The following is a 25,677-nucleotide window of genomic DNA, read 5'->3' as shown; positions in this document are numbered from 1 at the left end:
GATCATTCTGGCTGGTAAGTTGAAAATAAACTGTAGGGGTTAAGGGTTGGAATTAGATCATTTAGGAGGTAAGAACACAGGTGATGATAGCCAATCAGATGATTAGAGTAGATTTTGGGTATCATATCAAACATTTAGTTGTGGATATTGTTAAGTTCAAAATGTGTATTAGGCAAAGAAAGCATGTAGACTGCCTGCTGTTGTAGAGCTCATGCTTTACCAGAATATGGCTAGTAAATACAATAAATAAGTAAAACAAATAAAATAATGTACTATGTTAGAAGATAATTAAGTGTTACTGGGAAAATTCAAGTAAGGGAAGAAGGATGAAGTGGTGTTAGGGGACTGACTTCTGAGATGGTAACATTTGAGTAATGATAGGAAGGCAGTGGGAAATAATACCTGGGGGAATAGTAATTCTGCAAAGGGAACCAAGGTGTTAAGGTTCTCAGGTGGGAGTCTGCCTAATGTGTTTGAGGAAGAGTAAGGAGGTACAATGTGGCTGGAACGATGAGCAATGAAAAAGGACGGGGATGACATCACTGAGGTAACAAGTATGTGGGTTGCACACCCTATTAAGGGCTCTGGCTTTTACCCTGCTGTGAGATAGGGAGCTTAGTGGATAGTTTAACAGAAGAGAGGCATGATCCAACCGATTGTTTAAGTTACTCTGATTGATTTGCTAAATAGATTGAAGGGGCAAGAGTGGAAATAGAAAGATTGGTTAGGAGACTGTTAATAGTAATCAAGGCAAGAAGCTGTGGTAGCACTGAGGATGGTGAGGAATGATTATATTCTGGATACATTTTATGGGTTGTACTCACAAAAATGGCTTGCTGATTGGATGTGGGATGGGAAGAGTCAAGAATTATTCCAAGATTTTTGACCTGAGCAGTTGGAAGGACAGAGTTGCATTGAGATAGTAAAGACTGAGAGGAGCAGTTTGGAAAGAGATGATCGGGAGCTCAGTTTTGGACATCCTGAGTTTGTGATGCCTATTAGACACCCAAATGTGGGTGTTCAGTACTGTTTTACGGTTTTTCTTCACCAAAATAATGATATTACAACAGTGTGCTCACTGTTCTGAAAATGTTACATTTGTTAAGATTTAACTATTTAACATGTTTGACCCTGGCAACAGTTGAATATTTTGAAGAGGGAGAAATTGTTTGACTTTGCTGCCAAAGTTGATGGTACTTCCTTAGAGTTAACTAATGACATTCCAACTTTAGAAATGAAAAGTAACTATATAGTCTCAGTGTTTCTACTTGCTTTCTATTTTAGGTCCTATTACTGCTGGATTGTGCAAGATATTTAACCCTGTTTTCTTTGAGGTATGACTTAAATGTTAAACGTCTTACATATTAAAAGGGAAACATTTTAGTTTTGGAAGTCAGAATGCCAAGGAGAAGGAAAAATCTTGGGGGAAGTCCTTTTCGGAAGACTGCAAACTTTAAGGAAGTTGTATCCAGTGTTGCTAGTCATGAGGAGCCAACTACTCTTCCTTCCATGTGTGAAACAAAAGAGAAGGAAGAACTCTTCATCAATATCTCAGAGATGTTTTCTGATCTGGATCCCGATGTAGTGTATTTGATGCTCTCTGAATGTGATTTCAAAGGTGAGAAAAAGTTTAGTTTGAACCCTTTGTATCTTATAAGAAGACTTCATGTACTATACCATGACCAGTAGTATTATAGAAAAATGACTGCCTTGTTTCTATCTTGTTCATCACTTACTGAGCATCTGCTGTGGGAAAGGTTCTAAATTGGGTATTATGAGGGATAGGAAGAAGAGGGATATGTGGTTTCTGCTTTCAAGAAATGTACAGTTCTTGATGTAAGATGTATGTATAATTATCATATTGTTTTATTTTTTACCTCCTTGCTAGACCAGGTTGGCACTATTGATGTTTTAAACTAGATAATTATTTCCTGTGAGTGGCTTTCTTGTGCATTGTAGGATATTCAGTAGCATCCCTGGCCTGTACCCACTAGATCCCGATGGCATGTCCCCCAATCCCTAGTTGTGACAATTAAAAATTTCTCCATATATTGTCATTGTTCCTTGGGGGTCAAAATCATCCCTAGCTGAGAACAACTGTCCTAGAATGTAAGCTCCATAAAGACAGATTTTAAAAACTATTTCGTTTCTGTTTTTTTTTTTACTGTTATATCCCCAGCCACTAATACAGCAAATGACTCTTAGTAGGACTTCAGTAACTATTTATTGAGTGGAAAGGTAATTATAATTGTGGGAATGAGAGCTGATAAAGGTTGAGGCTAGTAGAGTAGTATGGTTTCAAAACAATGGCTTTGGAGTCAAGAAACCTGGGTTGGATTTCTAGCTCTGCAGCTTAGCCTCTTTGGGTCTCAGTTTTCATATCTGTTAATGAGAAAAATAGTAGTACATAACTCATATTACTTATTTGGTGAGGATCAAGGGGGGTGTGTGTGTTGGTAAAGCCTTCAACCTAGTGAGTTATTAATGACTTGTAATAAATTATTTAGAAGTATGTTTGCTTCAGAAGGGGCAGTATCAAAGTTAACTGGATGAGTAAATTAAATGTTGATGCTTAGTATTGCTATTGACTATAATTACTATAAGATAAAATTATTGTAGATTTGGAATGTCTTGGTAATTCATAATAAACTTCCATTTTTATTTATCCCATGGTCTGTGATATGAGTATATGTATCCTGTTATGATGTAAATGCAGGAAAACCAATTTTCAGCAGTCCACATGATGCTCAGAAATAATGGTGTGTAGAATTTTATAAGTGTGGTTTCCATATGTATTTCCTAATTTTGATGTTTTAAAAATTTATTTGTTGCATCTAAACTAACATAGCAATGAGGAATTAGAAGAAAAATATTACCCCCATTCCTAACAAAAATAATTTTTTCTAGGATCTTCTCTACACCTTGCTCATTAATACTGATAATTTTGAGTAGTTTGAATAGAAGCATTGATGAAATTGCATATTCAGCTTTTTAAACTTAACCTAATAATTTTTTCACTGTTGCTGGAATCTTTAAATTTATTTTTATTAGTTTTCTACTGAGTTGTGTTCTAAGTTATTTAATTATATATCTAAGTTTTTTATGAATAATTAATATTTCAGAAATACCTTGGTACAAATAGTTTTTCTTTCTTTTGGCCTTTTTTCCTTATTCCTCAAGTTTTATTTCTTAGGGGTCAGAGCAGTTTTCAGCTCTTGGAAACACTGCAAAATTGCCTTCCAAGGAGGTATAATAACACCAGCCTCGTATAAATATAGTGGTTTCATTGTAGCCTTTTCAGAATTGTGTAGTGGTGTTTTAAGATTTTAATAGGAATAAAATTACTTTTCTTAAGTTGTATTTCTTTATTTTTTTGTTTTTTTTTAAGTAAAGAGGAATGTGTAACATTTTGTATATAAGTTATTCATTAATTCTTGTATGAATTGTTTATGTTTTTGTTTGTTTACCATTTTAATATTTTTCAGCAGTCTGTATAAGGACTTCTCATTTGTGTGATATATGTCTTGACCTTTTATTTTAATTTAATACTGCTCTTTCTTTTAGACATATTAATTTTTTTTGGTTCATCCTGTCTTTTGTGGTTTTTCAATCATGTATATTTTCTTTCATAGAAATACCTGTTCTATTTTCTTTCTTTTTTTCCTGTGGTTAGGGCTTCTAGCTTTTGTAGTAGTGTTGCTATAATCTCCTAACTGATCTCTGTCAGGCTTCTCCCCTCCAATGCATCTTTGTTTTTCTTCTTAAGGGAACATTAATTGGGTGCTTACTAGGTGCCAGTCCTTGTGCACAGCAATTTTTCATGGATTATCTCATTTAATCCTCACAGCCACCCTATGAGGTAGGTACTTTTATTATCCCCATATTGCAAATGAGAAGATCAGGCTTAGGAAAGTTAAATAACATGTTCAAAGTATCATAACCAGCAAGTAGGGATTTAAATGCTGGTGTTCTGACTCCGTATGAGAGCTGTTACCTGCTGTGCTGTGTTGTTTCCATATTTATCTTTCTTAAAAGAACAGAAGACAGAACATAAACATAAAACAAAAAAGCCGCAAATTTCAAATGCTTCACAATTCTAATGGCTCCCTGTGTGTGTTGTAATGTAATGGGAAGAGCTCAGCATTGGAGTCAGACTTACCAGTCATGGGTCTGTCACTTATTATCTGTGTGACTTGGGCCTAGGTAATGTACTTCTTGAATTTGATTTTCTTTATCTATTTGTTGGGAATTCTATACCTCATAGTATTTTTTGAGGACTCAGTGAGGTGGTGCATATAATACTTTTAGCCCAAATTCCAGTTCCCTTAGAAAAAAAAAATAGGTATTTCTTACCATGACGTACAGGACACCTTCAGATTTCCCCTCATCTCCCTTTTCCAGTTTTATCTCCTTCTCTCATCCCTTATACTGTTGTGTGTCCCCCAGCTTCTTTTAATACCTTAAACATGCTTTGTGTATTCAGGACTGGCTTTGCCTTTCCCTTCCGTGTATGACAGGTTTCTTTTTACTCCTCAAGTTCTAGTTCCCATATCACCCTATGTGAACTCTTTCCTTACTTTCCTATAAGACTGCTATGGCATTTGTATATTAAAAATGTGTATTATTTAATTTGTAATATAATTGTCTACTAATGTAATTATCTTTAATTGCCTCCATTACACTGCAGAAAATCCTTAAAACAGTTTTTTTATTTTTAAAAGTAATTTTTCAGTTAAAGTTGACATACAATATTATATTAGTTTCAGATATACAGTGTAGTGATAAGACATTTACATACGTTATGAAGTGATTACCTTGATAAGTCTGTACTCATCTGGTACCATACACTGTTATTATAATATTATTGGCTATTCCATACACTGTACTTTATATCTCTGTGACTGTTTTTATAACTGGCAGTTTTTATTTATTAATCTACACAATTCCTTTATGTATAGTAAAACAGTATTTTACCCGTCTTTGTACAAAGTATATCTGATATGCAGGTACATGAGCTTACATATTTTTTTTTTACTAAGTAAAATTCATAGCATGGACCACGTCATCAAATTATATTTACTAGAAGAGAAATGTAAATACTTTTTATTTAAAGGACAAGTGGTAGGTAAGTATTTTGTCTAAATCAACTGGTTTTAGGATCTTTAGAAATAACCCTAGGCCATACAGTTGCATATCTTTTTACATTTACTCGGTAAATTCATCAGAGACGGTCTACTTGATGGCAGTTTTTATTAACCTAATTTGATACTATCTGTAAGTAACAGCACTGCAATGGTAGTTTTTATTAACCTAATTTGATACTATTTGTAAGTAACAGCATTGCATGGCTGTATCTTTCAGACCTCTCACTAATACAGACTGGTGTATTAGTAAAGTATTTTAAGATTTGAATATTTATGAATTTCTCTAAATTCTAATCAATGTAAAATCTAGTATAATTACATGTATATTTTAATCAAATTATAATTTTACTGTTTTCAATACATATAGGTATATATTTTATTGCTGTTATTCTTATTGTTGTACAGTTGACATTGTCATGGATAGTTTATTAGAATTATCTGCCAATGATACCAAGATAAAAGGATCGTCTTCAAAGAGCATCATTGCTTCTGAGAACCAAGTAAGTGCAGTAGGACATGAAATAATGGAAAAGTGTCCTGAAGAAGAGAGTGAAGATTCAAAAGTGAATTCCAACTTGGACCTGAACCTAACTGAAGACTTGGATTCTTTAATTCAGAATGCTTTTGAGAACTTGAACTCTCCTTCTGGTGACAAAGTATACTCATTTTTGCCTTCACAAGATGTTAATAGTTTTAGTGACCAGAGTGCATTTATAAATTCAGATTCAAGTGGTATGACTCCCATTCTTTCTACAGAAAATATGGATTCAAACAGTGAAAATTTAGAGAATTCTACTTTAAGTTCAAACCCTTTGACTTCACAGTCGGTTTCAAATGAGTTCAAAAATTGTGTAAAGGATAACACATTGGAAGATTCTCTTCTCAGTAGTTCTTCAAATGAAGGAAGCGACACTGTGGTGGGTTGTAGCAATCTTGATCAAAGAGAGAAAGAGGTCTTAGAATCTGAGTGTGTTGAAACTCAGTTCTCTCAAGCCGCTGCAGATTTGGATGCTAATGAACCTCAGGCTCCTTTAACCCATACTGGGCAAAATCCAGGGCTTGGTTTACTAGGTACAGGTGGGAATCAGAAATCTACTTCTGTCCCTGATGTGTTTGTACCTTCTGAAGAATTCAGTTTCAAGCCACACAAGCATAATGAATTGCCACCAAAGAGGAAGGCTGTAAATTACTGTCCAGTACTTACACCTATCCCTGTACTGATGCCTCCTCCACCTCCACCAATGTGGAATCCACTGATGCCTGCTTTTGACCTCTTTCAAGGAAACTGTGGCTTTGTAGCTCCTATTACCACAGCTACACCCTGGAGACCTGTCAACTTTACATTTCCTTCCCCAGTCATTTCTCACCCTTTCCCAGCAAAGGTATGGAGAAACAAAGAAAGAACAAGTGCTTATCAAGTACAAGAAACTCCAGTTACTCAGGTTGTAAGAAAGAAGACATCTTATGTTGGACTAATTCTCGTACTTCTCAGAGGGCTTCCGGGATCGGGAAAATCTTTTTTGGCAAGGTATGAGGTTTAATTGAATTTTCCAAAGTATAGCGCACGACCCTGAACATTTGTAAAATAGGGTATGAATATGTGCTTTTGCTTAATCCAGATGTTTAGTAACCCCTAAAATGTTTTCCTCCTACTGATTTTTTTCTGACTTTGTGACTAACTGCACTATTTTCACTAGAAACTTTTATTGATTTTTTTCACCTTAGATTATCATTTTAAGAGGTGGAATAAAAGAAAAAAATTAAAGATGATTCTAAGATTGTGAGTTTGTGAAATCAATAGAAACAGCTTTATGGGAAAGAAAACTAATTTGAGTGGGAGAAAGATGAGTTCCTCTTTGATTAGAGTTAAATAGCCATAATAGATTTTGAATTCAAGAAAGTCTTTGATACAAGAATTTTACTGGTAATTGGGAATTTGGGATTGTAGCATGTTAAGTAATGCTTTTAGAAATGTGTGATTTGAAGGAAGAGAGCATAGGATGAGTCACTGGTAGTCAGAGAACTTGTAAGATACAGTACCCTCCATTATTTTGTCTTATATTCATCTGTGGGCCTTTCGTAGTTAAGGAAGGTTGTCAGTGCCTTGGTTGGAGAGAACTGGAGTCAGGGTTTAGGGGCAGCTTTGTTGTGTTTTCAGTGGTACTAGTTAAAGAGCACTGCTTTCAAAGTGTCTCCCCCTTAGCCTTTAATTTCCCGAAGATTTTAATATGTAATATATTTTATTTGCCAGTTCTTTCATTTTCTTTCATATTTTAACTCATTGCTCTCAGCTGGTCTTAGCTGGGTCTTTTTTGTTTGGTCATGGCTGTATCTGGTCTTAGTAAACATGCATATATGCTTGGAAATGTCCTTGATAAACTCATTTTCAGTTGATTTGTGATATGCTTTCCTTGTTTAGATTTATCTCCCAGTAAATTTTTACATGTTCTACTCATACACTTGTAAGTATATGCTTCTATAGATGTATTATATAGGGTTTTTCTCATTGATTTAATGACTACAGCAATAATAAAACGTTTAAACTCAATATAATGGATATTGAAATCAGTCATGATACTACTACATTTTGTGAAAAATTGGAATGAAAGGTGCTATCTTTTGGAATGAAAGGTAATAGAACTGTGGCATAGTTTAGATTTCAGGGCCCTTAGGGCAGGAGGCAGGTACAGTTAGAAAATGGGAAGAGAAAGAAGTGTTTTTGACCTTGGTCTGGTAGCTCAGTTGGTTAGATAGACGAAGTTTTCGGTTCAGTCCCTGGTCAGGACACATACAAGAATCAACCAATGAAGGCATAAATATGTAGAATAGCAAAAGAGTGTTTCTCCCTCTCTTCACCCCTTTCCTCCCTTCCTTTTCTCTCTAAAATGAACAAGAAAGAATCACTTTTCACAAAGTAGGAACTTAGACACACATACACACAAACATACATATGTATATATATATTTACTTATTTAATTTTTATGATTTTATTTACTTTTAGAGAGAAGGTAAGGAAGGGAGAAAAGGACAGAAACATCAGTGTGTGATTGCCTCTCATGTGCCCCCTACTGGAGACCTGGCCTGCAACCCAGGCATGTGCCCTAACTGGGAATCAAACCAATGCCCCGCCCTTTGGTTTGCAGGCCCCAGGCTCAGTCCACTGAGCAATATCAGCCAGTGCTAACACTTAGTAGTAACTGGGAGGTGTAGAGACACATAAGCCAAGTTTTTTCAGAGAGACTAGTGCACAAGCCCAGGGAAAATAAGGGCTGAAAAAGGCTTTTGGACTTAGTGTAAAGGAGGTCAGGAATGGCTGTCTTAAAAACAATTTTGTTTCACTGTTAAGGGTAGGGGGAGGGAAGGGTAAAGGGAGCATTGATAATAAAGCAGTTAAGGGAAGGAGAGAAGGTAGGTAATAGTGGAAAGGGGTTCTAGAAGTGTGGTGAAAAATTTTAAAGATAGCTGAGATGTGTACATGTTTAAAGGGAAAAGAGGAAGTGTCAGAGAAGGAAAAACCTAACACATAAAAGAGGATAAATGTAGGAGTCTCAGAAGGTGGTGAGATCAAGTGAGCACTCACTAGACTGTAAGTTCCATGAATGTAAGAATTTTTACCTTTTTCACTGATGTGTGCTCAGTGCTTAAAGGCAGCAGTGCTTGGCAGGTGCTAATAAACTTAGGTGCTAATAAAAGTTATATTCAGATATTTTAGCTGGTGGGTACATTCAAACATATTTTAGACGAGAGAATAAACAGTGATATTTTACATATGGTCAAGAATGGTAGCATTGTTGTATTCTATTTGTTTAGTTTTTGTATGTATTTCAGTTATGTACAAGATATATCCCAAAATTGGGAGAGATAAAAAAAATTCCATGAAACTGTTTTAGCTTTGTATAATTTAACAGGTTAAATTAATAGTCTATTAACATTATATTTTGGGATGGTTTTGGCACACTCAACTAAATTTATAGCAATATATATACAAAGAACAATCTGCTTTTGAAAATACTGTGTACCAAGGGAGCTGCCCACTTTGAAGTGACCTTGCACTTAGGGTAGGTGAAGATCGTTCTGTATCAAGTGACCAGATTAGGGGGATGAGATTCTGAAACATTTTAAGTTACCAAGTTTTTGTGATAATTAAAAATCTGTTAATCTTTAAACCTTTATAGTTAAGGGTAAATACCTTTATAACATTTCTGAAATAATGCTTTATATAAAGCAAAATAGACTTGCCTTAGGTCAGTTGCCTTGGGAGTCAAACTTCTACAGAGTTTGTGGTGGACTCTGGCTAGCAGAGTCTGCCTGTTGTGGCTGACGACGAGAGTAAATGCACAGGCGACAACAACCCTGTGCGGAAAAAGGGAACAGGCACGACCACTCTCTCAAGGGGAGAGTGCCTATGGTGCCTCGGCCACTCCCTCCAGAGGGGAGCGCCCCGACCCTTGCCTAGACAGTCTTTTATTGTTTTCCTGGGGTCTTACATCAGAGAAGGATTTATTATCTATCACACAGAATATTATTGTCTACATTTTAGGTACATTCAAGGAAATAAAAATAACATGCAGAGGGGAATGGCGATGAGCTGATTAGCTCTGTCCTTGGGAGAGCTCACACAGGCTTTGGAAGTTACCTTGAAGATAGACAATACACATTTGTTGTTTTAGACCAGGGTGATGGAGTTTTAGCAAGAGCAAGCCATAACAGTCTGTGTGCATTTTCTAGGCCTGATTCCCACGAGAAAACTCGGTTTGAAGGTCTGGCTCCTGCCCACCACTTAGTTTCTGCAGGTTTTCCATACAGAGCTGAGTCATGTTTGCCAGACCTAAAACAAACTGGTCCCCTACAGAGTTTCTAATGTGATTTGTTTGAATATTATGATATCCTCACTCTTTTAAATAATAATAATTGAATTTTTAATTTGGGTTATGATCTTATAAAAATTAGAGAATTAAGAAAAAGTTATGAAAAGAATTCCATTTATCATTTACAGGACTTTGCAAGAGGATAATCCGAGTGGAATCATTCTTAGTACTGATGATTATTTTTATATAAATGGACAGTACCAGTTTGACGCAAAGTACTTAGGAGAAGCACATGAATGGAACCAGAATCGTGGTAAGAATAGATATCAGATTCCAGATAATATTGAATAATATAAAGAAAAAATTCTCTTAGTACTTGTATTTTGAGACATACAACTTTTTAAAAAGGTTATAATAAACTTGAATTTATAACTAGATTTCTAATATACATAAAATTATAACTATTCTTATGTTACTTAATAAAGTAAATGACATCTCAAAACTGTTATGAATATTAAGTGCGGTGATTTTTGTAATATGCATAGAACATGTACGGCATGTTTAAGTTTCATGTAATCAATGGGGATCTTGTCAGAAGTAAATCAGATTTTCTACTTGGGTCTCAGAATAGCTCAAGTTGGTTACAGTTGTCTGGTGTGATTTGGTTCCAGTTTTCCAAGACGGAGTTTGCATTGATAGCCACCAGTCTTTCCTAGGTTGGTTTAATTTTTTTTTAAATTAATTTTATTTAGTTATTTTTCAAGTACAGTTTTTTGTCTATTTCTCCTATCCCAGCCTCCCCCGCCCCTTGCTCCCCTAGGTTGGTTTAATTTTAATGGAAGGTAGTAAAAGAGTAAAAATGGCTTTCCTCAAACTGATTCTGCAGGGAGATCATAGGTAAAATTTGCACTTCTTTATTGATACAAGTGTCTATTCATTGAAGATAGTTTTTGTCATGAAATGTTTAGTTACAATGAATGGTTTGAATTTCATATGGGGAATTTTTTAAATTGAATTTACTTTTTAGAGAGAGGGGAAGGGAGAGAGAAGGAGAGAGAAACACTGACGTGTGAGAGACATCTGTTGTTGCCTCTCACAACCCAGGGAACCTGGCTCACAGCCCAGCCATGTGCCCTGACTGGGAGTTGAACCAGTGACCTTTCAGTTCACAGGCCAGTGCTCAATCCACTGAGCCCCACCAGCCGGGGCTGTATGGGGAATTCTTATTGAGACACATAAACAGTATTTTACTTAGACTTTCTTTTATGGTAAATGCACCGTGTAGGACATACTTGAGTTTGCTATCTCCAGATATTGTTAACTTTTTCTGTATTCCTTCTTTGAACTAAATACAAGGTGGGCAAATAATAGGCTTACAGTTGTGAGTACACATTTTATTCTTCATTAATTATGGTATTTTTCATACAAACAACTGTAAACCTACTTTGCCCCACCCTATATTAAAGTGACAACTTCAGAATATGTAAATACCAACACAACTAAAACTGAAAAAAACCCCAGTATGACAGTGTTACAGAATAGGCACACACACACCCAGGGCCAAGGGGGGTACGATATACTGTGACCAAAAGGAACCCCCATTAGGATCGGTTGTCTGTCGTCATAGGAAAGACATCTCTCAATGCCAGAGATTTTTGAAATGGAGAGGAAATGTTTATTTAATGCTATACAGACTTAAAGTACTGACCTAACGTCTTCAATAAAATATCAAAGTCTTTTAGGATACCCACAGACGCCCACAGTGCTTCCTTCTCCCCCTGCCCTAACTTGAGGTACTGTAACTCAGGAAAAGAAGCACAAGTCTGTGTTTCCGGCCACTGGCACCTTCAGCTGTGTTGCTGTCCAGGCAGGATCTCTAATTAATCCAAAGCCATGTGGCACCTTCTCATGGTCTACTGGCAAGAGTTCTTTGTATCCATTTTCCAGGCAAAGTCTCTCCTGCTTCCCAGGCCACGTGGCCAAAGGGAGCACCCCAAAGCCGTGTGGTCCTCTTCTACCAAAGCTGCAGGGGTCCCCACTCTGGCCAAAACCTCATGGTTTTTCTCTCCACCAAAGCTGCAGGGAGCGGGGTGTGGTGGGGGGGGTCACCACACTGCCAAAGCTGAGTGGCGAGTCTCTGCTAAAGCCACATGCTGATTCTCCCTCACATGGCTGTAGGAGTCCCCACTCTGGCCAAAAGTGCGAGGCTCTCTTCTTCAATGGCTGCCGAGTCTGGGTTTAAATCCGCATGCCAATATTCCTCTGTGCCCCATTTCTGACTCCTCCTACAATCAGTTACACCTGCCAGCACTCCTGTATTATTCCAAGTTTACTGGGTGGCCATCTTGAGTCTGGGCAGGTATGGCCCCATGTCATGGAGCCAGTCTTTTCCAAGCTGTCACCCAGGCTATGTAACCTGGGGGACCTGCCCCAGTTACATCTCGGGGAAATCCCATTCTATCTCCCTGGCTCAGAGCATAGCCACAGCTATTTAACATATCTATGCAACCAGTTAAAGGTTATAGATATGTTAAATGACCATGCCAGAGTTTAGCTGCAAAGCTGTTGCTGTACAAAACAGCTCTCAGTGGCCCTGCTCCATTTGTCCCTTCCCCCAACACACCTGTGACCTGTGGGGGGAAGGGGTGAGGACACTCATATATCTTTCTAATATTTCCTGGACACTTTGAGTTCTGGACTCCATTCCAAATCCGCATTAGGGGCCCCCCTCTTGGCTGCACCCTGTTAAAGTAGGTTGAAGAGCAATCTTGGATTTGCTAGTTACTAGTTGTGCAAATTGTGTCTCCAAGTCCCACTGTTGTCTTCATCTGTAAATCCCTAGGATTATTGTAAGTGGTAAAGGAGAATAAAGAATGCTTAGTAGTGGTTCAGCATGCCTTTGCTACAGCAACAACCACAGCAGAAATAATATTAAATTAATAGGCAGAGCACTTGTTTCACCAACTTTATTGAGATATGTTCACATGGTTTTTAGTGTAGTCAGAGTTGTACAACCATCACTACAATCAATTTTAGAATATTTTTATCACTTCAAAAAGGTCCTGTACCCATCAGAAGCCATTCCTCATTTCTTTCCAACCTCTCCCAACCCTAGGCAACCACTAATCTACTGTCTATCTCTATAGGTTTGCCTGTTCTGGACATTTCATATAAATGTGATCATGTGATATGTGGTCTTTATAAATGGTGTCTTTCACTTAGCATGTTCCCAAGATTCATCCATTTCGTAGTGGGTATCAGTACCTCATTCCTTCTTATGGCTGAATAATAGTCCATTGTGTGGATATGCCGTTTTATTTATTCATTCATCAGTTGTTCAGCATTTGGGTTGTTTCTAGCTTTTGGCTATTATGAGTAATGTTGCTGTAAACATACATGTGTATGTCTCGTATCTAGGAACTGTTAAGCTGTTTTCTAAAGCAACTGCACAATTTTACATTCTCACTAGTAGTTTGGAAAGGTTCTAGCTTGCCCACATCATCACCAACTCTTACTATTATCTATCTTTTTATTGTAGCTGTTCTGGTGGTGGCGAAGTGGTATCTCTGTGGTTTTCATTTGCATTTCCCTGATGGCTAATGATGTTGAGAATCTTTTTGTGTGCTTATTCATTATTTGTTGATCTGCTTTGAAAAGCTGTCTGTTTAAGTCTTTTGCCATTGTTACATTGGATTATTTGTCTTTTCATTATTGAGTTGCAAGAGAGAGTACAGAACTTTTAAAACTTTCAAGTAATTCTGTTGTAAGGCTTATTCATTATGGTCCATTATTAATTTCTTGAATGGCGTAATTTCTTGAGGAAAAGGTAGTTTTATAAGAAAATCTCTTACACAACAGTGTATAGTAATGTTTTTATTTCAAAGCATTACATCTTAGTTTTCTTTGGTTTTGTTTATAGTTTTTTGTTTGTTTTTAACTTCTTTTTGGAATAATTTTAGGTTTATGGAAAGGTTGCAAAGGTAGTGTAGAGTTCCTATTGTGTATATAGCTCACCCATTTTCCCCTAATGTTAACATCTTATGTAACCATGATACCTTTGTTAAGACTAAGAAATTAACATTGGTACCAGAAAGGGTTCCTGGACCCTGTTTCAACACATGCGCGTGCGCCCACGTGTGTGTGTGTGTGTATGTATAGTTTTCCCCACACCAGTAAGCAAGTCTTGGACACACCAGGATGTCCAAGAATTCACCTTGATTCTGACACTTTGTCTGGAAATAGATTCCATATGTAAAGGGTTCCGTTCCACAAGACTGTCCTTCACTTTAAATGCCAGTGGAAAGCGCAAGTTCTTAGCTGTGCTTCTAACCCATGGGCCACAATTGGAGGTTACATTGACCCCCCCACCTTGGGTTTAATTAATTTGCTAGAGTGTCTCACAGAATTCAGGAAAACTTGTTTACTTACAAGATTACCAAGTTGTTATTATTATTATTTTTAGTTTTAATATATTTTATTGATTATGGTATTACAGTTATCCCATTTTTTTCTCCCCTTTATTCCCCTGTGCCCCCCTACCATCATTTCCCCACCTTAGTTCATGTAAGATTACCAAATTATTATAAAAGGATTAACTCGGGAACAGCCAGATGGGAACGATTCACTGGAAAGGTATGGGGAAAAGGCTCGGAGCATCTGTGCCCTTGATTCCAGGCTCACCACTCTCCCAGCACCAACACATGTTCACTAGCACTAGCCTGCAATTTCTGTGAACTCGGTCATTTTGGGTTTAATGGAGGCTTCATTACATAGGTGTGATTGATTAAATCATTGGCTCTAGGTGATTGAACTCAATCTTCACTCCCTCTCTCCAACCCCTAGGTCTTAGAGTGAGGCTGGTAGTTTCAGTCTTTGAATTACCAGTTTAGCAGCAGCTGGAAACCAGCCCCATCCTTAGGTGCATTCCAGAAGTCATTTTATTAACATAAGAAACACCTTTTAAGTTCTCATCACTTAGGAAATTCCAAGGGTTTTTGGAGTTCTGTGCCAGAGATAGGATGAAGACCAAATATCTGTTTTTTTATTAGACATTTTAATATCACAGGTACATTACTATTAAATAAACTCCATGTTTTATTTGGATTTGGTTTTTCTACAAAAATCCTTTTCTGTTGAGACTTAATCAGGATTAGCATAATAAATACATATAAAAAGTAATAAACATTTGTATAAATATATATTATATATAACACTATAGAATATAAATATACAGCATATGTTATATATAATACATATATATGTTATATTATAAACATACTTATATACATAAATATATGCTAATTTATAGCATATAATACAAACACATATTTATAATATAAATATTTAAATATACCAACATCATATACTATAATAAGTATATATTTATAACTATATACATATATATGAATACTTATAAATATATTCGGGTGTGTGTGTAAATATCATAATCCTGGTTACGAGTCTCAACAGAAAAGGACTTTTGAGAAAACTAAAGTCCAAATAAGGTATGGAATTTATTTGATAATAATGTACCTGTGATATTAAAATATCTAATTTATAAATATATTACATTATAATGTATTATAAATAATACATTTATGTGTAATGTATAAATATATGTAAAACATGTATATTTTAATCCTCATTTTTCATATTTATTCATTCATTCATTTTTATTTATTATATTTATTCATTATTTTAAAAAAGAGAGAGAGGGAAACAAACATCGATGTGAGAGAGAAACACTGATCGGTTGGTTGTCTCCTGTATGTGCCTCAACCAGGTTTCGAATCTTCAACCTTTGGTGTATAGGATGATGCTCCAACCACTGTGCTACCTGGCCAGGGCTTGGCGTATTTTTAACGATGGCTGTTTTTTAAATTTATGCTGTTAATCCATGTAACACATAAATCTTAGATCACATAGTTTTTATTTAATAATTTCCTCTTAGTATTACTTTAGTATTTATTATTCAAATTATTATTCAATGTCTACCTGTACTTTAATTTTTTGTATACTCAGAAGTGATATTTAAAAGTAGAGTTGTGAGTAAAATGAGCACATATCTATAATTTTCAAATTATAAAAAAATCAGATTTTTAAAATAGCACGGTCATACTTAATATTATTATTAAAATGATTTTCTCTGTTTTTCAGCAAAAGAAGCATTTGAAAAGAAGGTATCTCCTATAATAATAGATAATACAAATCTACAGGCATGGGAAATGAAGCCATATGTCGCTTTGGTTTGTACCATATGTTGTTATAAGTCTCTCATAGTGGGTTTGGAATTATTTGGTATATTAATGACATAAGTGAATCTCAAGCAAACAGTTCTTGGACTGTCTGTAATTGAGCTTTCTCTGAAAATGAGAAAAGCAGGAATAGTTTTTCCATGAAGGTAAATTTTTTCAGTTTTTAGGTTCTGAGATTTAATATTTAAATTCTAATATTATTTTTTGGTTTTTGATGTCTTTTATGAAAAGGTAATGGTATTATAAACTTATGTGTGTGGATATAGATAGGTTTGTGTGTGTATATATATATCTATGTGTGTGTATACATATATATATATGTATGTATATACATACATACATATATATATGTATACACACACTGTTTGTTTGTTTGTTTTTCTTACTGTCCTTATTTGGGAGAAGCAAAATTTGTTGGTCCTTGTTGTTATCTAAATTTCTTTTGAAATTTTGCTATTCTGAGACGTGCAGAATTTTGTAAACTCAACTATTTTTACTTATCTGAATTTGCCAGATTCCTTTTTTGCCCAGCTTTGATGTCATGTTTTTTAGGAAGTTAGCATTAATTAACTTACTAAAAAGTTGAGTCGGTTACCTTTCTGCTTTCATGGCATCCTGGCTTGCTGCGTCATGGCATAAAGCACACTGTTTTTATCAGTAGGCCATGGGGTTGGCCCTATAAAATGCCAGATAGTAAATATTTTAGGTTTTACAGGCCACATACAGTCTCTTTTGCATATTTTTTCTTTTATTTTTAAAGAAACTTTTAAAGATGTGAAAACTATTCTTCACTCCTAGGCTGTACAAATATTGGCTGGTGGGCTGTATTTGGCGGTAGGCCATCTATATATTCTTGAGGGTAGGACTGTTGTTTTACTCATCATTGAATTAACAAGGCATAGCACTATGGTTGGCATACAGTAAATATATATTCCTTGAGTAAATTGATGAATGAAGTGTTTGTGAGTATGGAGTATTGTTGGGTTTATTCCCCAAGATTAGCACATGCCTGGCATATGAAGCTCCAGTTATGCTTCTTTAGTGAGTAAATTTTATGCACATCTAGCCTGTACCTCCTTTGCTGTGTCTAGTGCACTTGTACTATCTTGAAGGTGTGACTCTTCATTTTTCTGAAGAAAATTATGTGTCCTTTGAAAGCACATGTGATTTTATGTCTGCGTAGAGGCAATAATGGAAATAAAAGGACTCAATTTTAGTGTATTGGGAGCTGAAATTCTGTTTGCTTTCTGGCCTTAAGAGTTCCTAATTTCTACACCAATGTATTCACCATAGGATCATGCTTTCCTCCTTACTTGACTTCTCTGTAGGTTTTCCTTGGCTTTCTGCTGTCATCTTAGAATGTTCTTTAACACTTTATTTTCCTACATGGATAAGAAAGGCGGCCTCAGATTACTGTTTCTGATTTTCATTTATCCTTCTGCCTCCTATGTTTGCTTTTTTTCTCTCTTATATAATAATTGAAAACATAAAGCTATTTTTTCAGTATTAATTCCTTGGCTTTTTCCAACTCAGAAGTATAAAGGACTCTTGCTTTTTGTAGAGTACCATACTCATTTTTTCTATGAAGAAGTAGGCATAGGAATTACTGTAGAGAAAGAGAATCACTTTTTGCTTTTAGCAGCAAGATAATAAGAGCTGTGGAGGAGTAGGGTAGATGGACGACAACCACCTCTTACTACCTTGCCTGTCACTTACAAAAGTAGCTCGGCAGTGAGTTGGCGATAAGTAGGGGGCAGTCAAGTGTGCTTGGTGGCAGCGGGCAAAACTTACTACTTTGCTTTAAATATATATGTGTATCTTCCCTTGTGGGCTGTTACATAACTTGATACAAGTCAGTCAGAATCCTCCAGTAATATATTATTAAGATTTTTCTATTGATAATGGGAATTGAAAAAGGCTTTTAATTTATAGTCTTTGTGTTTCTTCTGTGTATGTGCATTTAAAATTGATTTGATCTTAGGAGCTACATGACATCCTTTTAGGTAATTAGAGACCAAGGCCAAGCCCTGAATGAGCTATATGAAATTTGGCACTTATATGAAGAGAGGAAAAGTGAGTAGGCTCATTACAGGGTGTTATGTCATCTTCTACCTCAGTGTCTGGGTTGACTGGGGCTTTGTATCAGTAGTGATAGAAAGTAGCATTGATCACTTTTGACTCGGGCTTTGCATCAGTAATGACAGAAAGTAGCATCTTGTCACAAAACTGAAGGGACCACTAGTGGGAGATGAGGTCAGAGAGGTGATGGTGGTTGGGGAGATGGTAGGGCAGATTACGAAAAGGTTCGTAGATCACTGTAAGGACTTGACTTTGAGTGACAGGGAAGATGTATTAGCCTGCTTAAGCTGCCGTAATGAAATACCACAGACTGGCTGGCTCACACAGCAGAAATTTATTTTCTCACAGTTCTGGAGGCTGGAAGTCCCAGCTTAAGTTCTGGTAGGGTTGATTTCCTGTTGTCATCTTAGAAGGATGCATATTGATTTCAAAGATGCGTATTGGTTTCCTGTGAGAGCTCTCTTCCTGGCTTCCAGACGGCCACCTTCTCGCTGTGTTCTCCCATGGTGGAGGGAGTGAGTTCTTTGGTGTCTCTGCTTATTAAGGATCAGGACCCCACCATTGTGAGTTCCTTGAACCTTAATTGTCTCCTTAAAGGCTCTGTGTCCTAAAACAGTCACATGGTGGGATTTGGGTTTTCACATATGGGGCTTGAGGGGATACAAACAGTCCACAACAGAGGGTTTTGATCAGAGTAGTGATGTGGTCTAACTATTAACAGAATCACTCAATGTGGTGCTGTGCTGAGAACAGACTTGGGTGGGGTGGGAGCAAGGATGAAGCAGGGAGACTAGGTGGAGGGCGGTAGCGATAAAGTAGGAGAGCATGTGGCTTATACTAATGTAGCAGTGGAGGGGACAGTGAGTAGTGAGTAGATTCTAGATATATTTTGAAAGTAGAGCCATTTGAATTTCTCGTTGAATTGATATGGATATGAAAGAGAGGAGTCAGGTATGATAAGAGAGCCATTAAAGTTGGATTTTGGCCTGTGTAACTGGAGCCTGTCATCAGTCAGCTGGGATGGAGAAGGGTTCAGGTGGAGTACTTGTGGGGTGAGTGTAGGGTAGGAGTTGTAAAAAGTTGAAATTTGACTCTGTGAAGTTTGCTGAACAGGTAGTTGGATCTAGAAGTCTGGAATTCAGGAGCAAGTTTTAGGCTAAAGGTATATGTGAGTCATTACCATATGGATTATAATATTTAAAGCCAACAAATGGGTGAGTGCAGGTTAGAGTAGAGGACCCAAGGACTAAGTCTGGGGCATTCCACTGTGAGAAGAGGTCTGGGTTAAAAGGAGGGACTAGTGAAAAAGACTGAGAAAATGTACTCGGTGGGGCAAGGAAAAACCATAACGTGTAGTGAAAAGTGTAAGGGGAAGAGAGTGAGGAACTGGGACAATTGCTGCTGAGGGTCAAGTAAGAGAGGACTGAGAGTTAACTGTAGCCCTTTCCAACGTGGACGTACTTGGTGCCCACTTTCTGTGGAGTAGCCAATGGGAGTGGGTTTATAAGACTAGGAGAGAAATTGGAGACACAGAATATAGTAATTTGTTTTAAAGATTTTATTTATTTATTTTTAGAGAGAGGGGAAGGGAAGGAGAAAGAGAGGGAGAGAAACATCTGTGAGTGGTTGCCTCTTATGTGCCCCCTACTGGGGACCTGGCCTCCAACTCAGGCATGTGCCCTGACTGGGAATCGAGCTGGCGGACCCTTTGGTTCACAGGCCCGCGCTCAATCCACTGAGCTATGCCAGCCAGAGGGGAGTATAGTAATTATTTTGAGACATTTTCCTACAGAGGGGAGCAGGACAGTTGGAAGATAGCTGGAAGGGGAGGTGGGGTTAAGAGTAAGATGGGAGAAGTAACAATGTGATGGGATTGATTCAAGAAGGAGGGAAAACTAATGATGCCTCAGAAAGAGGGGACCATTGCTGAAATTAACTATCCTTGAGATGGAGAGAGGAGATGGACCTAGTTAGTGCACAGGTGTGGAGTTTGGTTTTTTAGTATTTTATAAAGAGTTTTGAAAAATAGAGTGAGGTATTACTAAAATAGTTTTCAAGTTATAAAAGACATGCATGCATATGATAAGTATTCAAACTGTCAAGAAGAATGCTTAAATTCTTACTCCCTTGAGGTAGATACTTTCAATATTGTTCGTGAAAGTCTTTCCAGAAGTTTTCTATACATGTACAAATGTGTGAATAATCCTCTTTTACCCAACTGAAAATTCTGTATCTTCCTCAACATTTACATTAAGAACCTTTTCTCATTAACACATATGGAATTTTAAAAATTACTGTATAATATTTTCCTTGTATGGTTGTCTGTACATTTATTTAGCTAGTTCCAGAAGCCACCGAGTTGTTTGCTTTTCTTGTGCTGTTACAAATAATGATGAATTGGATATTCTGGTGTACATACACCTCTGCACTCTTACATAAGTGTTTATCAGTAGCATAAATTTCTGGAAGTGAATTGCTGTGACAAAGAGATTGTGCATTTTACCAATTTAACATACTCACCAAAATTAGATAATCTTTTAGGTTATTTCAGTTTTAACATGCTGTGAAATGGGATAGGATGAATTCAATTTCATAGAAGTAATTATTTTTTGAATGCTTTTATCTTTTTTGTTTGTAGTCTCAAAAACATAAATATAAAGTCCTTTTCCTGGAACCAGACACATGGTGGAAGTTCAGACCAAAGGAACTTGCAAGGTAAAACGTGCAGACTATCTGACATATTTTTTAGTTCATGACAGTGATAGAAAATCTACCTAGATTTTTTCCACTTATGATTAATGAATGAAACAAAATAGATTAAATTGCAGCTTTGTTATTTAAAAATTGGTAACAAATTTTGTATTACATATAGGCTTTTCATGTAGTTTATGAAGAGTTTGTACCTTTTTGTTCCTTTAATTGAGTTAATAGAAAAATTCCAATTGTCTTGTATAGTTGACACTTTATTATTACCAATAATACGATGTCGATATCTGAAGCTAGACCATGCTTTGGGGTTTGACATACCTGAACTTTGTGCTACTGGGAGGAACAAGTTAGTATAGCTGCCTAGTGACTTAGAAAGCATTGAGGAGACATAGATGGAAAAGGTAGCAGATGTCCAGCTGTTTAGCTGTCCAGGTACTTTATGGCTTCCACCTTTTTGATTGTTTGACTTGAATAAACATTTTACTCAGAACATGGACTAAATAAAGGACAGCCTAATCTTAGTGTGTTCACAAAGTATGTAACCATTATTCAAAAAGAAACCTCCCACCTGCTATCTGTCTCCCTATTCCACCCTCCCCTAATCTGCTTTTCTTTCTCCATGGATTTGTGTGTTCTGGACTTTATAAATGGAATCATATAGTATGTGGTTTTTTGTATTTGGCATTTTTCACTTAGCATAATGTTTCAGGGTTCTTCCATGGAGCAGGTATCAGTACTTTATTCCCTTTTTTCTATTTTTAAGTATTTTTATTGATTATGCTATTACGGTTTTCCCAATTTTTCCCCTTATCCCCCCTCCGCCCTGCACCCCCCAACCCTCCAGCATTCCCTCCCATAGTTCATGTTCATGGGTTGCACATATAAGTTCTTGGACATCTCTGTTTTCTGTACCATTCTTAACCTCTTCTTGTGTATTTTATGCCTACCAATTATGCTTCTTATTCCCTGTACCTTTCCCCATCTGTTCTTCCTCTCTCTTTCCCCACTGAAAGCGCTCCGTGCGATGTCCATTTCTCTGATTCTGTTCCTATTCTAGTCGTTTGTTTAGTATTTGTTTTTATTTTTCCTTTTTTAGGTTCAGTTGTTGATAGTTGTGAGGTTGTTGTCATTTTACTGTTTATAGTTTTTGATCTTCTTCAATTTCTTAGGTAAGTCTTGGTGATGATGAGCTCCTTTAGTTTTATCTTGTCTGGGAAGCACTTTATCTGCCCTTCTATTATAAATGATAGCTTTGCTGGATAGAGTAATCTTGGATATAGATCCTTGGCTTTCATGACTTGGAATACTTCTTTCCAGCCCCTTCTTCCCTGTAAGGTCTCTTTTGAGAAATCAGCTGACAGTCTGATGGGAACTCCTTTGTAGGTGACTATCTCCTTATCTCTTGCTGCTTCTAGGATTCTCTCCTTAAGTTTCATCTTAGGTAATGTAATTATGTTGTACCTTGGTGTGTTCCTCCTTGGGTCCAAGTTCTTTGGGACTCTGTGTGCTTCCTGGATTTCTTAGAAGTCTGTTTCCTTTGCCAGATTGGGGAAGTTTTCCTTCATTATTTGTTCAAATAAGTTTTCCGTTTCTTGCTCTTTCTCTTCTCCTTCTGACACCCCTATAATTTGGATGTTAAAGTGTTTAAAGTTGTCCCAGAGATTCCTCAGCCTCTCTTCATTTCTTGTTTCTTCATTCTGTTCCAGTTGAATGTATATTTCTTCCTTTTCTTCCAAATCATTGATTTGAGTCCTGGTTTCCTTCCTGTCACTGTTGCTTCCGTGAATATTTTGCTTTATTTCACTTTGGGTGGTCTTCATTTGTTCCTTTATTTTGTGACCAAGCTCAAGCAGTTCTGTGAACATCTTGATTACCGGGGTTTTGAACTCTGCATCATATAGGTTGGCTGTTTCCTTATCTTTTGGAGTTTTATGGAGTCTTTCTGGAGTTTTACTCTGTTCTTTCGTTTGTGCCATATTTCTTTGTCTCCAGGTACCTGTTAAGTTGTAAGGGGGTGGGGCCGGGCAGCCCTCTTTGCTGCACTGGGTGCTGCCTGTGGGGGAGTAGTCCGAGAGGGAACAATGCAGCTTTTTTGCTGGGCTCTAGCCCCACTTTCCAACAAATTCTCATGGGAGACTGGGTTTTTTTCTTACCGTGGCAACCCCTCTCGTAGTCCACAGTCAGCTCTGAGTCTCAGTTTCCACTTTAGCCAGCCCCGCCCACTTGGTCCACTGGCTTGCCTGGGTTCTCTCTGACTGGTCTTCTGCCTGGTCTGACTCCTGCCAGCCTCGTTGGCCTGGTTGACTGTTTATTTCCTTTGTTGTTGGAGTTCCATGCAGTTTGATTTTCTGGCACTTCTGGTTGTTCATTATTTTTACATTGCTGTTATCCTCCTTTTGGTTGTGCAAGGAAGCAAAGGGTTTCTACTTAGTCCTTCATCTTGGCTGGAACCTCTTTTTTTCTTTTGCTACATTACCTGTATAAACCAGTGATGTTGGCCTACAGTTTTTCTTCCTTGTACCGCCTTGCCTGGCTTTGGTGTTATGGTTTTATGTCCATAAAAGTAACGGGAAGTATTTGTTCTTTTTCTCTTATACGAATTTATATAAATTTGAATGTTTGATAGAATTTAATTATAAAACTGTCTGGATCTGGTGTTTTCTTTCTGAGAAGGTTCAGTTGCATTTTTTTTGTTTATTCTATTATGTTCCAGTTTTTCTCCCTTTTGTATCCCACTCACCCAGCCTATCCTTCTTGCCCACAGTCACCACAGTTGGTCCCCTCTTTGTTGTCTATGTCTCTGAGTCATTCATACATGTTCTTTGATTAATCCTTTCCCCTTCCTTCCACCATTGCTCCCTGCCCTCTCTCCTCTTAGAGCTATCAGTCTGTTCCATGTTTCCATGTCTCTAGTTCTGTTTTTCTCATTATTTTCATTGGATTCCTGAAAAATTTTCATTACACCAAAGTTTTCAAACTTATTAACCCTTTATTAAAATGATTATAGTATTCTCTGACCATTTACATCTCTGCTGCATCTATACTCAAATTTTCCTTTTTATCCTGATATGTTTATATGTATCTCCATTCTTTTTTATTGATTATTCTCACCAGAGATGAGATTTTTTCATTAGCCTTTCAAATAAATAATTCTGCTTGTCTTTCTCTTGTAAGTTTGTTTTATATTTAATTCATTTCTGCTTTTTAAATTATACTTTCTTTGCTTTTCAAAAAATCTTATTTTGCTCTATACACACTGTCATTTTAAAAAATCTTTACCTGAATGTTTAGGTCATTTTCTAATATAATTTGATGCTCTAGATTTCCCTGGGTACTTTGTTAGCTATTCCCAGAATTTTTATATGTAATACTTTTTTCTTATCATTTATTTTTTAACTTATATTATGATTTTTTTTAACCTTTGGGTTATTTAGAACTATGCTTTTAGATTCATGAGCAGATGGTTTTTAAATTTATCTTTTTTAAAAAGTTGGTTTTTCAACTAACTTAACTGCAATAGGTAAGATTATGTAGTTTGGGTGATACTAATTACCTGATTTCTTAAAGATGTATGGTCTAGTCCATTGTCGGCTTTTTAATAAGTGTTTCATGTGTGCTTGGTAAGAATATATACTGGTTATAGTGTGTTAATATAATATTAAGTCATGCTTGTTCTGTTGATCACATCTCTTATAGCTTTATTTTCTTAAAAAATTTGTGTGGTGGATTAATGTTTAAGAGAGGGGTAAGGAAATTTGTAAGGGAGGCGTGTTGAAGTTTTCCTTTATTATGTTGAATATATCAGTTTCCCCTTATAAATCTGCCTGTTTTCATTTTATATATTCTAAGGGTGTATTTTGAAGTACATAGAAGCTTAAGATTTTTATATCACTCTAATTAATTGAATATTGTATCCTTGTCTATAGATTTTTTCTTATTCTTAATGTTGTTGTTACAAAGTTCAATTTGTCTAATACTAATAGAACTACTATGTTTTATTTTGGAATTTTTTATTGAATGCTGACTTATTTGCTTTTTTTTCCTGTCCTAATTTGGAAATTATGTATACTATTTTTATTTTTCAAATGGTTACATTAAAAAGGTATCTTGCCATCTTAAAGTTAAACCACTTTCATAGCCTTACTCCTCAATACAAAGGATTTAAACATTTTACTCTGATTCTTAACCTCCCTTTGATCTTACATGCTATGATTGTTCAGAATGGACAGATACTGTTTGTTTTCACTAATGTAATATTGCTTGTGTTTAATTTTTCTTTCATTATAGATTTTTCATCTGGAAATTTCCTTCTGTCTGACATTTATCTTTTGGGATTTTCTTTATGGTGTAGGCCTGCTGTATGAACACTTTTAGTTTTTCTTGTCTGGGAAGCTCTTTATCTGCTCTTTGATTCTAAATGGTAGCTTTGCTAGATCAATTTTGGCTGCAGGTCCCTGCTTTTCATGACTTTGAATATCTCTTGCCAATCCCCTTCAGCCTGCACAGTTTCTTTTGAGAAATCAGCTGACAGTTTTATGGAAACTCCCATATAGGTAACTAACTGCTTTCTCTTGCTGCTTTTAAGATTCTCTCTTTATTTTTAACCTTTGGCATGTTAATTATGATGTGTCTTGGAGTGGGCCTCTTTGCATCCATCTTGTTTGGGACTCTGTGCTTCCTAGA

The 25,677-nt window shown here is 36.5% G+C and overlaps 1 protein-coding gene across 6 annotated transcripts in view; it reads left to right on the top strand.

Annotated features, from left to right (window-relative positions):
* Positions 1-25,677, top strand: part of N4BP2 (NEDD4 binding protein 2) — a 97,191-nt gene that overhangs the window by 27,764 nt on the left and 43,750 nt on the right. For 4 of the 6 annotated variants that reach the window (XM_037138041.2, XM_053672352.1, XM_053672353.1 and 1 more), the window contains 5 exons: positions 1,285-1,618; positions 5,550-6,672; positions 10,141-10,265; positions 16,109-16,197; positions 20,924-21,000. In XM_037138041.2, coding sequence (XP_036993936.2) covers positions 1,399-1,618; positions 5,550-6,672; positions 10,141-10,265; positions 16,109-16,197; positions 20,924-21,000 — 1,634 coding nt within the window. In that variant the 5' untranslated portion in view covers positions 1,285-1,398. Of the gene's footprint in view, positions 1-1,284; positions 1,619-3,766; positions 3,860-5,549; positions 6,673-10,140; positions 10,266-16,108; positions 16,198-20,923; positions 21,001-25,677 lie in introns of those variants that run through there. The other 2 variants (XM_053672356.1, XM_053672355.1) reach the window with 2 other exon arrangements.

This window comes from Artibeus jamaicensis, unplaced genomic scaffold, assembly GCF_021234435.1.
Source record: "Artibeus jamaicensis isolate MK-2021 breed Jamaican fruit bat unplaced genomic scaffold, CSHL_Jam_final contig_76, whole genome shotgun sequence".
NCBI lineage: Eukaryota > Metazoa > Chordata > Mammalia > Chiroptera > Phyllostomidae > Artibeus > Artibeus jamaicensis.
This window is presented reverse-complemented; position numbering and strand designations above follow the sequence as displayed.